Source organism: Scyliorhinus torazame, chromosome 5, assembly GCF_047496885.1.
Source record: "Scyliorhinus torazame isolate Kashiwa2021f chromosome 5, sScyTor2.1, whole genome shotgun sequence".
NCBI lineage: Eukaryota > Metazoa > Chordata > Chondrichthyes > Carcharhiniformes > Scyliorhinidae > Scyliorhinus > Scyliorhinus torazame.
Genome location: NC_092711.1, coordinates 246,384,475 through 246,396,742, shown reverse-complemented (window position 1 = coordinate 246,396,742; position 12,268 = coordinate 246,384,475). Strand labels below are relative to the sequence as shown.

Below are 12,268 nucleotides of genomic sequence, written 5' to 3'. Positions count from 1 at the left end.
ATGCAAAAGATTTTAGCTTAGACAAGCATCATGATCGGTGCAGGCTTGGAGGGCCTAAGGGCCTGTTCCTGTGCTGTACTATTCTTTGTTCTTGTTCCTAAGGTCCTTGGAACAAAGATGTTGCTGCTGCTACCGTTAATAAAATACCTGCAATAAGCTAATTCACAGCACTTTACCAATGGGCACCAGCAAGCATAGAATCAGGAAGGTGATAGACATCTGATGGTAGCCGACAATTACAGAAGTTTTGAATCTGATGGACGTTTGCAGTAATATTACAATAATTTCTAATGACTCGGAGATTAAGTGGAGGAATATAGTTATTAATCGGCATGACGATCGTTAAAGTTAATTATAGGGAAGTGAGGGGACATTACAACAATGTGCATAAAGTGCTATGGAGCAATCACAAAACATCTGTACTTCCATCACATTTTTACAAGATAAAATCCACACTAGTTATGCAAGGAAACAATAAAACACCAAGCGCATTTCAATTGCAATCAGGATTGGCCCTTTACCCTTTTCATAGAAGAAGAACACACTTATGGAGGAGGAGACGAGGACATAATGGAGAAATTCAACTTCCTTGTTTTCATTTGGGTCAGCTGCTTTAATTCCTCCTTCTCATTTGTATGCGTACAAAACTGGTTCTCGGTCTTTGCTCACACCCAACTTTCCCTCAACATTTGAAGCCCAAAATCTACAAACACTGTTTTCCTATTTTATTGGCCGTCTGCCAACTGTGCTAATTGGAATAATATAGGTGCATTTAAGGGAATGTTTGATAAATATATGGAGGGAAAAATAAATAGCGTTACAGTTGTTTTAGAGGAGGAAAGATGGGAAAAGGCTTGAGTGAAGCATAAATGGCAGCATATGCTGGCTGGGCTGAATGGTCAGCTTCTGTGCTCTATGTCAGGCATGGTCAGACTCAGGGGCGCGACCCGCAGGGTGGATCGCGGGCGGGTGTCAGGAGGGTCACGGAGCTGTCCATCGCGGCGCTCCCGATCGCGCAAATCTGCGCGCAACAGCCGGCTGTTAATAACGCCAGCTGCAAGCTGCCTTCAAAATGGCCACGATCATGTAAAACAAATACGGCCACACTGCGCATGTGTGCCCGATCATCGGTGCGCATGCGCAGTGCAGCCACTTTTTTTTTTTAAACGGTCGCAGCTTTTTGTTTCACAAGTTCGGGGGGGTTTTATTCATTTAATCTTTTATTTGTTTTATTCATTTCATTTTTCTTTTTCGTTACAAGATCAGGGGGATTTATTTCATAATATTTTACAGGAAAAAAATGCAGCACTTTGGACAGATGGAGACTCCATACTTTCCAACACCGGAAGGCTTCACCTTCATCCAACAGGTTCCATTGGAGGAGAGTGTACGAGGGCCAAAGGGATCCAAAACCATTTCCTCCATTTCTGACAGCAGCAAATAAGGTAAGAGAAAATGGGTTGCGTAGGTCGGCCGGCACGGATCACGAAGGTTGGCCGGTTGGTAAAAATGGGACCCGGAAAAAAAGTTTGAAGACCACTGCTCTATGCAATAGGGGCTGGTTTCGCACAGTGGACTAAACAGCTGGCTTGTAATGCAGAACAACACGAGCAGCGCGGGTTCAATTCCCATACCGGCTTCCCTGAACAGGCACCGGAATATGGCGACTAGGGGCTTTTCACAGTAACTTCATTGTAGCCTACTTGTGACAATAAGCGATTATTGTTAATAGGATAGAGAACAGTATCATACATTGTCTTTGATGGGAGCTCTCAGAACTTATGGAAAGCACAGGGTATTGGGTATGGACCAGGGTTTAGCGAACCCCAAAGAGTATCATGGAGTTCACCTGACCCACAACTTTTAATAGATTGTGGTATGGGGAGCACACGGCCCACTCTACAGGTGTGGTGCAGCAGACATCTAACATTTTTTAAAGCAAAACAATGTTTATTCTATGAACTGTTAACCTTTTTAAAACATACAGTGAACATCTTAGCAACCATCAATTCAAATACACCCCCCAAAGAATACAACACTCTAATCCTTAAACTTTCCTTTTAACATCCTTAAGACAAAAAAACATTTTAACAGAAGCACATCAGGTTTAAATTCTCTACTGAAAGCAGTTATCACTCTGAATTCACCAAATGATCTAGAGATAGTCTTTAGATTGCAGAGATCGAAATTACACCTTCTTTGGCTGGCTTCAGCTCCAACACTAAAACGAAACCAAAAAAAAAAAGACACACCCAAGCTTTTTCTCAAAGCGAAACAAAAAGCTGACAGACAGCCCAGCTCCACCAACGCTCTGACATCACTGATAAACATCCATTTCTTAAAGGTACTCTGACATGACAGTATCCCAGATGTATGCAGATCAACTACTTGATATGGTGATCCATAGAACCTGCTACAGCACAGGTGGAGGCAATTTGACTCATCGAGTTTGCACCGACCCTCTGAAAAAGCAACCCTACCCAGACCCCACTCCCCCATAACCTAACCTGTACATCCCTGGATACTAAGGGACAATTTATCATGGCCAATCCACCTAACATGCATACATCTTTGATGTTCAAGTCCCACACCAGGGGACTAGGAAAACATCTCGTCCAGTGCAGCAGCCAATGAGCCATTTTACAGATGAGATGTTAAGTCAAGACCTCATCTTCCCTCTCAGATGAAGGTACAATATTATTTCAAAGACCAGGGATGTTGTCCCTAGTTTCCTGGTCAATGTTACTCTGCAAACAACATCACAGAAAAATGTTTCTGGTTATCAACATTGCTGTTTGCAGGAGTTTACGGTGTACAAATTGTCTGCTGTCAGTGCTCCTTCATCTCAAATATTTTAACCAATGCCCAATAGTAAATGGCTGAAACACACTGGAAAAAGGAGCTCTTCCATTTTGCTTCACCTCTACCAGCACAATTCATTAAGGACACCCAGAAAATATAACTCTCAAGACGAACAGGGGAAAAGAGAAGACGGACCACATTGGAGGAGGGGAGAGGGAGTAGTTCTAGAGGGCAGCAAGGTGAGCAAAGAAGCAATCAGTATTGGGGAGCACAGAGTCTTGGGGTTACAGGTACCTCAGCAAGGTAAAAAGATTAAACCATTTGAATTAGGATAAGGGCTGACTGAAAACACACACAAAAATGAAGCTTGGTGAAGACAGGGGGTGACAAGGATGCCAAGCTTCTGCAGGTTCTCAACGGCAGCAGGAAGGAGTTGATGCCAAGGAGGACTTGAGAAGAGCAGTGAACACCTGATGGAGAGTGTGGGTGACGATATTGGTGCAGCAGTGGCCTTGATGAGGAATCAGAGTTGGGAGGAGGGGGTTCTTGGGATTACCCTGCTTTGGATGACCCAGGGCAGGGTAGTGTTCCACTCTTCCTCCCTTCCTTCCTGCGAGGAGGGGGATGGGGGAGAAACCCCTGTTGCCCTGGTAACCCCGCTGCGTTATCCTTCCCCCACGTCCCCTGAGTAAGCCTACACTCTTACCTTTTTCTTCATGGCTGTGCTCGGCATCCCCCGCCTGCAGAATGTTCCGATTTATCCCAGGGTTTCCCTGCACTGCGTCCTCCTTCCAATCGCAGTCCCCAGGCTTCAGGATCACCAGCAGGCCACAGTCACGCGCTTCACTTACGTCATTTCCATAGCGACCGCTTTACGTCGCGTCCTCCCGCTTTGCCACATTGTCGTAACTGATTTCACTGAACCACTTCTGATCCGAGAGTCAACAACGTGAACAACAGCGGAGTGAACACGTGCTTAGAAGAAAAGCTTATTTGAAAATAACGACTGAATGGATGTACAAAAACATTTCCAATTGTACATCGTTAGTTGTAATTGTGAGTTAACCAGCAAATGTTGTTTCCGGGAGTTTTGCCCATGGGGGTAGAAAACTCTAGATGCTTAAATTAATTGGATTGTGCATTTTTAGCTAAAATGTTTTTTTTAATTATTTCCCTCATTTAGGAATCACTCTAAAGGCCTCGTCGGGCAAGCTGCTACGACGAGACGAGAGTAATCGAAGCTTTATTAAGCAGAGATGTGTAGCCTCCTGCAGCTGCTGCCGAACTGGAGGCAGCTCGGCGAGCACACACATTTATACAGCGCCTACTGGGCGGAGCCAGCAGGCAGGGATCTACCCCCGTACCTGTAGTACAGGAGCCTTACCGTATTCCATCTCGTATGTGATATATACAACAGTGGTGACTACCACATTCACTCCCTGTTAAAAAAGAGTCCGGGGGGGGGTGGAAAACTACATGCATTTTAAGGTTAACATTTTGGAGAAAGTTCACAAATTCAGAGAAGGCGGGTCGACCTTAAGGGTCGTGAGACTGCATACAGTAAGGGGTGGTAGGGGCCCGCCGAATTTCAGGGTTAGACTTTGGAGGTTGCACTGGAAGTCCAGGCCGAGGAGCAAGGCAGCGCAGTGGTTGGGGAGGACGTAGAGCCGGAAGTCGCTGAACTCTATGCCCTGGATGGTGAGGGTGGCGGTGCAGTACCCCCGGATCTCCACGGAGTGGGATCCGGAGGCCAGGGAGATTCTCTGGTTAATGCGGTGTACCGTGAGGGAGCAGCGCCTTGCCGTATCGGGGTGGATGAAGCTCTCTGTGCTCCCAGAGTCAAGAAGGCATGATGTCTTGTGCCCATCGACCTTTACCGTCGTCGACGCGGTTGCGAGGTTGTGCGGCCGGGAGTGGTCGATCGTGATGGAGCTGGTGTTGGAAGGCGCCTGGCTGGTCGGCAGGTGATGAGCGGCCCGATGAGGTGCCCGAAGAGCAGTGATCCTGAGGCGAGGAAGATGGCGGCGCTCACAGGCCGCACGAGGCCTGATGGGGGAAGATGGCGGTGTCCACGGGCTACACATGTCCTGGGGCAAGCAAGATGGCAGCGGCCACGGGCCGCATGTGAGTTGCGGGGGCGAAAATGGCGCCGCCCACGGGTCGCACGTGGGGGGTGCAGGAACAATGGGCCTGGTTACAGCGGCGATCGAGCGTGCCTGGCACACAGCAGCGAAATGTCCTTTCTTCTCACAGGCCTTGCAGAGTGCGCTCCGCGCCGGGCAGCGCTGCCGGGGGTGCTTTGTTTGTCCGCAGATGTAGCACTTGGGTCCCCCGGGCTTGGCTGGCTGCCGCGCGGCGCAGGCTTGGGGTTGGCTGGGGGCAGTCGCTGGTGGAGTCCACGATGGGGTGTTCGCTGGTGGGGTCCACGATGTCCAGGAGGGGGGTGTACGCTGTTGCTCTTATTAGCCTTCGTTTTATTAGCTCTAATTATGTCACCTTTGCTCACGAGTCGCCAGGTATCTTTCTGATACCGCCACGTGGTTCAAGCTGTAGTTATGATTAATAAGACAGCACAACGCTTAGTAAGATTAAATCAACGGTCATTTATTATGTACAGCAATAAATAATTACACAATAATCCTACTTTCTATATCACTACCTACCACTACTGGCCAATACTTAACTTTTGGGAATGGCCCACCAGGTCAGGGAAACGAATGGCTTATCGAATTGGGTCTGGCCTGCGGGATTCAAAAGGCTGATACAGGTCGATGGCTAGGAGTCTCTATCGGGTAGCGATCGCTGGAGTCAAATTTACGGTTGCTGTTCGATGGTTCTTGCGAAGGTTGCGAGCAGGAGAAGAAGGGAGAGAGAGGGAGATCTGAACTTGGCCCCTCAATTTATAGGGCCCAGGGGCTTCCCGCCTCTCGGGGCGGACCTTGACCCTGAGTCCCAAGTGATTGGACTTGTTCCCAATCACTGGGTTCGATACGCTCCAATAACGGGGCGATTCCTCAATTGGGGGGTGGTCGTTCACCTGTCTTTGTTTCGGCCACTGCTGGCGCCGAGAGGTCTGGCCCGGCATTCAATTGCTAATATGTTGCAATTGTTCCCGGGGATAGCCGATTAAACTGCAGATGTCTGTGTTGATGTGCTGCTAATGGTCGCAGGTATCGATCTGGGCCGACTTCCCCAGAGCCGAATACGCTATTCTGTCTGCAGCTGTCCGTTTGTGCCCGGTTGGCTGCTTTTCCCATCAGCCTTTTCGGTTAGCCATTTTATATCGGGTTTTGGCCAAATTAATCGGGAATCAGCCATTTTAGGTGGCTACAACGCTTGTACATTACGGGAGGCGACCGTTAGTGAGATCGCGAGTTTCTTTGTCGCTGCAAGGTCGAGGGTAGCCCCTTCTAAGAGGCACTGGCAGATGTACGTCGACCCTATGCCCGTAACGAAAGCGTACCTAATTAGGAGTTCGGAATGTTCAACGGCCGAAACGGCCTGGCAATCGCAGTATCTCGCCAGAGCGTGCAGGGCATGCCAGAAATCTTCCACAGACTCACTGGAGAATTGATGCCACGTGGACAGGAGGTGCCTGGCGTAGAGTTTGTTGGTCTGCTGAGTGTAGTTCTCTTTCAGTAGCGCTATGGCCTCAGCGTAGGTAAGCGCGTCCTGGATGAGGGGAAGATATCTGAGCTCAGCCGCGTATACAGGATCTGGAGCTTCTGTGCCTCTGAGAGTGGTTCTGTCTCAGATCCGATGTATGCTTCAAAGCAAGCTAGCCAATGTGCGAAGGCCAACTTGGCGTCGTCTGCTTGAGGGTGCACCTGCAGGCGATCCAGCTTGATGCGGAGGTCCATCGGTGTAAAATCTCTGCTTAATAAATTGATGCACTATCAATTACGACGAGACGAGAGTAGAGAGTAATCAAGGCTTTATTAAGCAGAGATGTGTAGCCTCCTGCAGCTGCTGCCGAATTGGCTGCAGCTCGGTGAGCACACACATTTATACACCACCTACTGGGCGGAGCCAGCAGGCAGGGATCTACCCCCGTACCTGTAGAACAGGAGCCTTACCGTATTACATCTCGTATGTGATATATACAACAGCGGTGACTACCACACTGCTGAAAACTGCTCCAGCCCATCGCTCCAGCTTGTTATCTCATTTTTATCTGTTACTGACATCCCTCCGGCCCTGACACTGGAGACATTTCATAAACAGTATTCATGCTCACAACTAGCCCCGCCTTCTAAACTTGTGCACAGATGTTTCCCCGATCTTCTCCCTTATTTATAGAGACATGCCTTACCAACTTCAAACACTTGTACATAAATGCAAGTTGCAGTTAATATTCATAATATTTAGGGCAGCACGGTAGCTTAGTGGTTAGTAAAGTTGCTTCACAGCTCCAGGGTCCCAGGTTCGATTCCCGGCTGGGTCACTGTCTGTGCGGAGTCTGCACGTTCTCCCCGTGTCTGCGTGGGTTTTCTCCTGTTCCCTCCCACAGTCCAAAGATGTGCGGGTTAGGTGGATTAGCAATTATGCTAAATTGCCCTTAGTGTCCAAAAACTGTTAAGTGGGGTTACGGGGATAGGGTAGATACGTGGGCTTCACTCTTTGGAAGGGCCGGTGCAGACTCGATGGGCCGAATGGCTTCCTGCACTGTAAATTCTATGATTCTATGATAATACTTGGAGGGGGAGCGGTGGATTTCAAATAAAGTAATGTGGAAATATCGCCTGCGAAAACCTTTCCTACCACACTTGAGGTCTTGAATGACAGTTCCAAAGGTGGGTGGGCGTGTTCTGAATTTGCTTGCCAACTCTGGGGAGGAGGGAGCGGGCACGAGGTACGATTGACAGCTCCATAGTGAGGGGCCATTGAGAATTTAGTTTATTTTTTAAAATAAATTTAGAATACCCAATTCATTTTTTCTAATTAAGGGGAAATTTAGCGTGTTCAATCCACCTACCTTGCACATCTTTGGGTTGTGGGGGCGAAACCCACGCAAACACGAGGAGAATGTGTAAACTCCACACAGACAGAGTAAACTCCAGAGCCGGGATCGAACCTGGAATCTCGGCGTCATGAGACTGCAGTGCTACCACTGCGCCACCGTGCTGCCCAGAGAATTTAGTTTATGACAAACAGAGCATACAATATCAACATGACAACAAACAAAAAATGACTAAAGGATATTAACAGAATGCAAGGATAGAGCCTGCGTACAGGTATGGTGCCCCTGTTTGCGAGCCTCCAGCGATCGCCGCCACTGCCATTTAGTTTTGCCGCCCGGTCCTCGTTGTCCCCTGGCACTGATCCATACCAGGGAGGGGACTTGTTCGGCCTAGTGCGGTTTGGTCTCGCCGTTATGGTCTTGCGCTCTTGCCTTTGTCCCTTCCGGCTCCCCTTTCCTGAGTTCCCCTCTTGGCGTCTCAATTTCTGATTTGTCTGTATCTTAGCTCGATCCCTTTTGGGAATTGTAACTTGTCTGTGAGTTCCTCCAGGGTCTCTGCTCTCTACGTATAGGTCCCCTGCTGTCTACGTATAGGTTCTCTCCCATCAGTGTCCCTTCGTCCTGTCTCCACCTTTTGAAGGAGGCGTCCATCGTTGCAGGGATGAATTATGGTTTCTGCAGATGGTGGCCATAATGGACATTGCGATCAGACCAAAGTAGTGCCATAGTTGGTTCCATGTCCTCAGCGTAGCCACTACCACTGGGCTTTTTGAGTATATGGCTGGGGAGGATGGGAGTACAACCATGGCCAGTGCTCTGAGGGACATCCCCGTAAAGGAACTCTCCTCCATCTTAACCCATTCCACACCCGGTTCCTTGACCCATCCCCGTAAGCTTTCTGGATCTTCTCACTGTGTTGTTAAGTCCCCTGATATTCCAGGTGACTATTCTGATGGAGGGTTTCTGACCTTCCCCCCGTCTCCTGCGGGGTCAGCCATGCTTACCATGTGGATGTGTTCCTGCTCTCCGGGTTTCCCTTTGGGGGCCATTCAAGCTGGCCACCGCAGCCATATTCACCGTGTGGATGTGCCTGTCACTCTGGGGTTTCCTTTGTTTCAGGCCATTCAAGATGGCTGTTGTTCATTCCTTTGTCAAGCCGTCATCATGTGCAACCTGTTGCAACCAGCATTCTACCCTCCCCCTATTCCCCGATCCCACCCTTGGGCCCGTCTAACCCTCCTGATTTCCCCCCCCCCGTATCCTGTGGGTTTATCCCCCCCCCCTTTTCAGTGTTGTGCCCCGCCTTCTGCCAGTCGTACCCTCCACTTACTTCTCTGCACTAGCATGTTCGCCAGCATGGTGGTCCCCCCCCCCCCCCCCCCCCAGGTGCAACTCCTCAATTCTCCACCTGTTCTTTTCCTCCCCCACCTTCCCTGTTTGGTACCCTTCTGCCCTCTCACCGCTCCGCCCCCCCCCCCCCCATCTCGGACATGCATTCACGCCAAAGCAAGGTAGATTTATCATTGACAATGGTCCATTTGTGTCCTTTACTTTCCCAGCCTGTTCTTGCAAACTCCTCCGTTTCTCCCAGCATGGTGAAGTAGTGTTCCCTGTTTTGATAAGTCACCCACAGTTTTGGGTGGGTATTGCATCCGAACAATACCTTGCTCTTAAATATTATATGGAGATGCCGGCGTTGGACTGGGGTGAGCACAGTAAGAAGTCTTACAACACCAGGTTAAAGTCCAACAGGTTTGTTTCGATATCACTAGCTTTCAGAGTGCTGCTCCTTCCTCAGGTGAATGAAGAGGTATGTTCCAGAAACATATATATAGACAGATTCAAAGATGCCAGACATTGCTTGGAATATGAGCATTAGCAGGTGATTAAATCTTTACAGATCCAGAGATGGGGTAACCCAGGACGCGCGACAACGCAGAATCGCCGAGCTGAAACTTATAGCTAAGTTCCGCACACATGAGTGCGGCCTCAACCGGGACCTGGGATTCATGTCGCATTACATTCAGCCCCCACCATCTGGCCTGCGAAATCCTACCAACTGTCCTGGCTTGACACAATTCGCACCTCCTTAATCTGGGGTTACCCCATCACCAACCTTGCCACCTCTGCTTCCAGCGAGGCAATCCGGGAGTCGCCCTGGTTGCTCTCTCGAGTTCCCACACCATTGCCTCCTACGCCTCCAGTTGTCGCTCCGTCCTCTCCAGCGCCTCTTTGAAGGGGGCCATGGTGTCTGTGACCACTGACTTTACCGTTGCCATGGTCTCTTTCTTTCTGGCATCTTTGGTTTTTTGGAGCTCATGTTTGGAGCTTCATCCATTGCCCTATTCGTGGGTAAGCTGGCATTCGTATTGGCGACTCTGCCTTATCTTGCTGTGCCTCGCTCCTCGTGTCTGTCTTGTCCTTTCTTTCCTGGCTCTTGCTGCCCTTAGTCTCTCTCTTCGACCTTTTTGTTGGTTCAAGGGCATATTTTCGACTATGTGGTGGTTTTCCGAGGGGGGCGTTTCTTGTTGGCTTAGCGGCCAATTTTGGGGTTAAAAGAACTTAGTGTTATAGGAGGTCACAGTGTAAGAACAATCCGATTCCCCGTGAGAATATAAACTTCCCAGTCACCCCGCCTCTGGCCGGTAGTGGGGATGTGCTTTGCTGTCGCAGGAAAAGTGGCTTTCCTCTTGGAAACTTCTCACTGTAGAATCCGCCAAAGTAGCACACATGAACCAACAGGTAGAAAATTTTAACTAGGTTTAGTCAACATACAGTAAGTTTCCACACGGTCTCCCTCCTCGACATGCAATCAGGGCAGGGAGACACGGTAGTACAGTGGGTAGCACTGTTACTTCCCACCTCCATGGTCCCAGGTTCGATTCCCTCTGTGTATCCGAACAGGCGCTGGAATGTGGCGACTAGGGGCTTTTCACAGTAACTTCATTGCAATGTTAATGTAAGCCTACTTGTGACAATAAAGATTATTATATACAAGAGAGAGGTGCCCTTGTTAAGGGAGCCCTGAGTGACAGCTCCGGCGTCGGGCTGGGGCTGGTCCTGCATGGGCAGTGAAGGAGTGGGCGCTGAGTGACAGCTCCGGGGAGTCGGGGCGGGGCTGCGGCTGGTCAGTGAAGTAGTGGGCTCTGAGTGACAGCTCCGGGGAGTCGGGGCGGGGCTGCGGTTGGTCACGCATGGGCAGTGAAGGAGTGGCCTCTGAGTGACAGATCCGGCGTCGGGGCTGGCAGTGAAGGAGTGGCCTCTGAGTGACAGCTCCGGGAGTCGCGGTGGGCTGAGGCTGGCCGCGCATGGGCAGGGAGGGGGGATGGGTACGAGGCTGCTCAGCGGCTTGTTTATCTCCACCCCGCTTTGGAGTCTCGAGGAGATGTGGGTAAGGCTCGGTGTTCTCCACCCCTGCTCCCTCACACGGGCCCCGCCGCTCGGCAAGCCCTCTTTCCCCAGTTGGATAAACTATGCCCAGCCTTGGGGCACCGCGGAGGGCGAGTTTGGTTTCTGGCACCTTGCAAACAGCGCCTGTCTGTAATTCTGCTTTTTATTAGTGTTTGCCATGGCAAACGTCACACCGGAGAAATCTGATTTCCACATTGATGGACTCTGCAGTCGACATCTTCTGTGAACGTCTGAGTTTTGAACCATGATTTATAAACGCATTGACGCTCTGCTCGTCCGTCGAATCGATAGGCGAAATAAAACCTGTCGTAAAACATCAATAATAATTGTGGGCGATAACGTGTCTAAATTTACTGCGGTCCGGAACTAGTGCAAGTAATTGCAGACAACTGTGTTCTTGGTCTTTTGTGTGGGAAATCCTAATTGGGGCTAATTTTTTTAAAAACTTGGCTTCTCTTGCTGAAGCTAACGCAAAACGTGATCCGTCAACAGTGAAGGGGTGGTAATATTTTAAACTAGCTTTATAATGGGTCATCTTAACTACTGACAACTGATCAATTAGTGTCAGTTGGTTGATCAAGGCCCTCTGTCTGAAGAGGTACTTTGTGTGCAAATGAGCTTCATTATAGTGCCTCTATTAGTAACTAGTCATACATATCTGGTTTTACGTTTATAAAGTGCTGAGTAAAAAATTGATTAATCTCTGATGATAAACTGCAAATAAGTAATGGAGAGGTTGAACCCTAGTGCTCTCTAGGGCTGTCATAAAGAATAATTTCATCGAATGTAGCAATTATTTCTCTTTCTCTCTCTCTCTCCTCCCCCCCCCCCCCCCGTGATTGTTGTGAGTCCTACAGAAACTTCATAGTTTTGATCTTGGCTTTTGCTCAATTAACTGATTGCAGTTGGGAGAATTGTACACTAATTTGGGAAGGACTAGTTATGTTTCCTAGTTCAAATTCCTGCTGAGAATGATGGTGCAGACTTCCATTATTTTTAGCTTTTCTTATTTCCACAACGTCAGTACATCATTCTGCTGTCAGTGTTGAGCACAACAGGTGTGGGGAGGAACTTAGATAGAGAGTAACAGTTTGA

General features: G+C 49.2%; 2 protein-coding genes across 4 annotated transcripts in view; one reads left to right on the top strand and one right to left on the bottom strand.

Annotated features, from left to right (window-relative positions):
* rraga (Ras-related GTP binding A) overlaps nt 1-3,679 on the bottom strand; it is a 30,633-nt gene extending 26,954 nt beyond the window's left edge. Inside the window, exon 1 of the mRNA XM_072505289.1 lies at nt 3,509-3,679. Within this exon, the coding sequence (XP_072361390.1) occupies nt 3,509-3,535 (27 nt within the window). The 5' untranslated portion in view covers nt 3,536-3,679. The remainder of the gene's footprint in view (nt 1-3,508) is intronic.
* Nucleotides 3,680-3,711: 32 nt separating this feature from the next.
* tmlhe (trimethyllysine hydroxylase, epsilon) overlaps nt 3,712-12,268 on the top strand; it is a 47,138-nt gene continuing 38,581 nt past the window's right edge. Inside the window, exon 1 of one of the 3 annotated variants that reach the window (XM_072505287.1) lies at nt 3,712-3,858. In XM_072505287.1, the coding sequence (XP_072361388.1) occupies nt 3,817-3,858 (42 nt within the window). In that variant the 5' untranslated portion in view covers nt 3,712-3,816. Of the gene's footprint in view, nt 3,859-10,990; nt 11,154-12,268 lie in introns of those variants that run through there. The other 2 variants (XM_072505286.1, XM_072505288.1) reach the window with 2 other exon arrangements.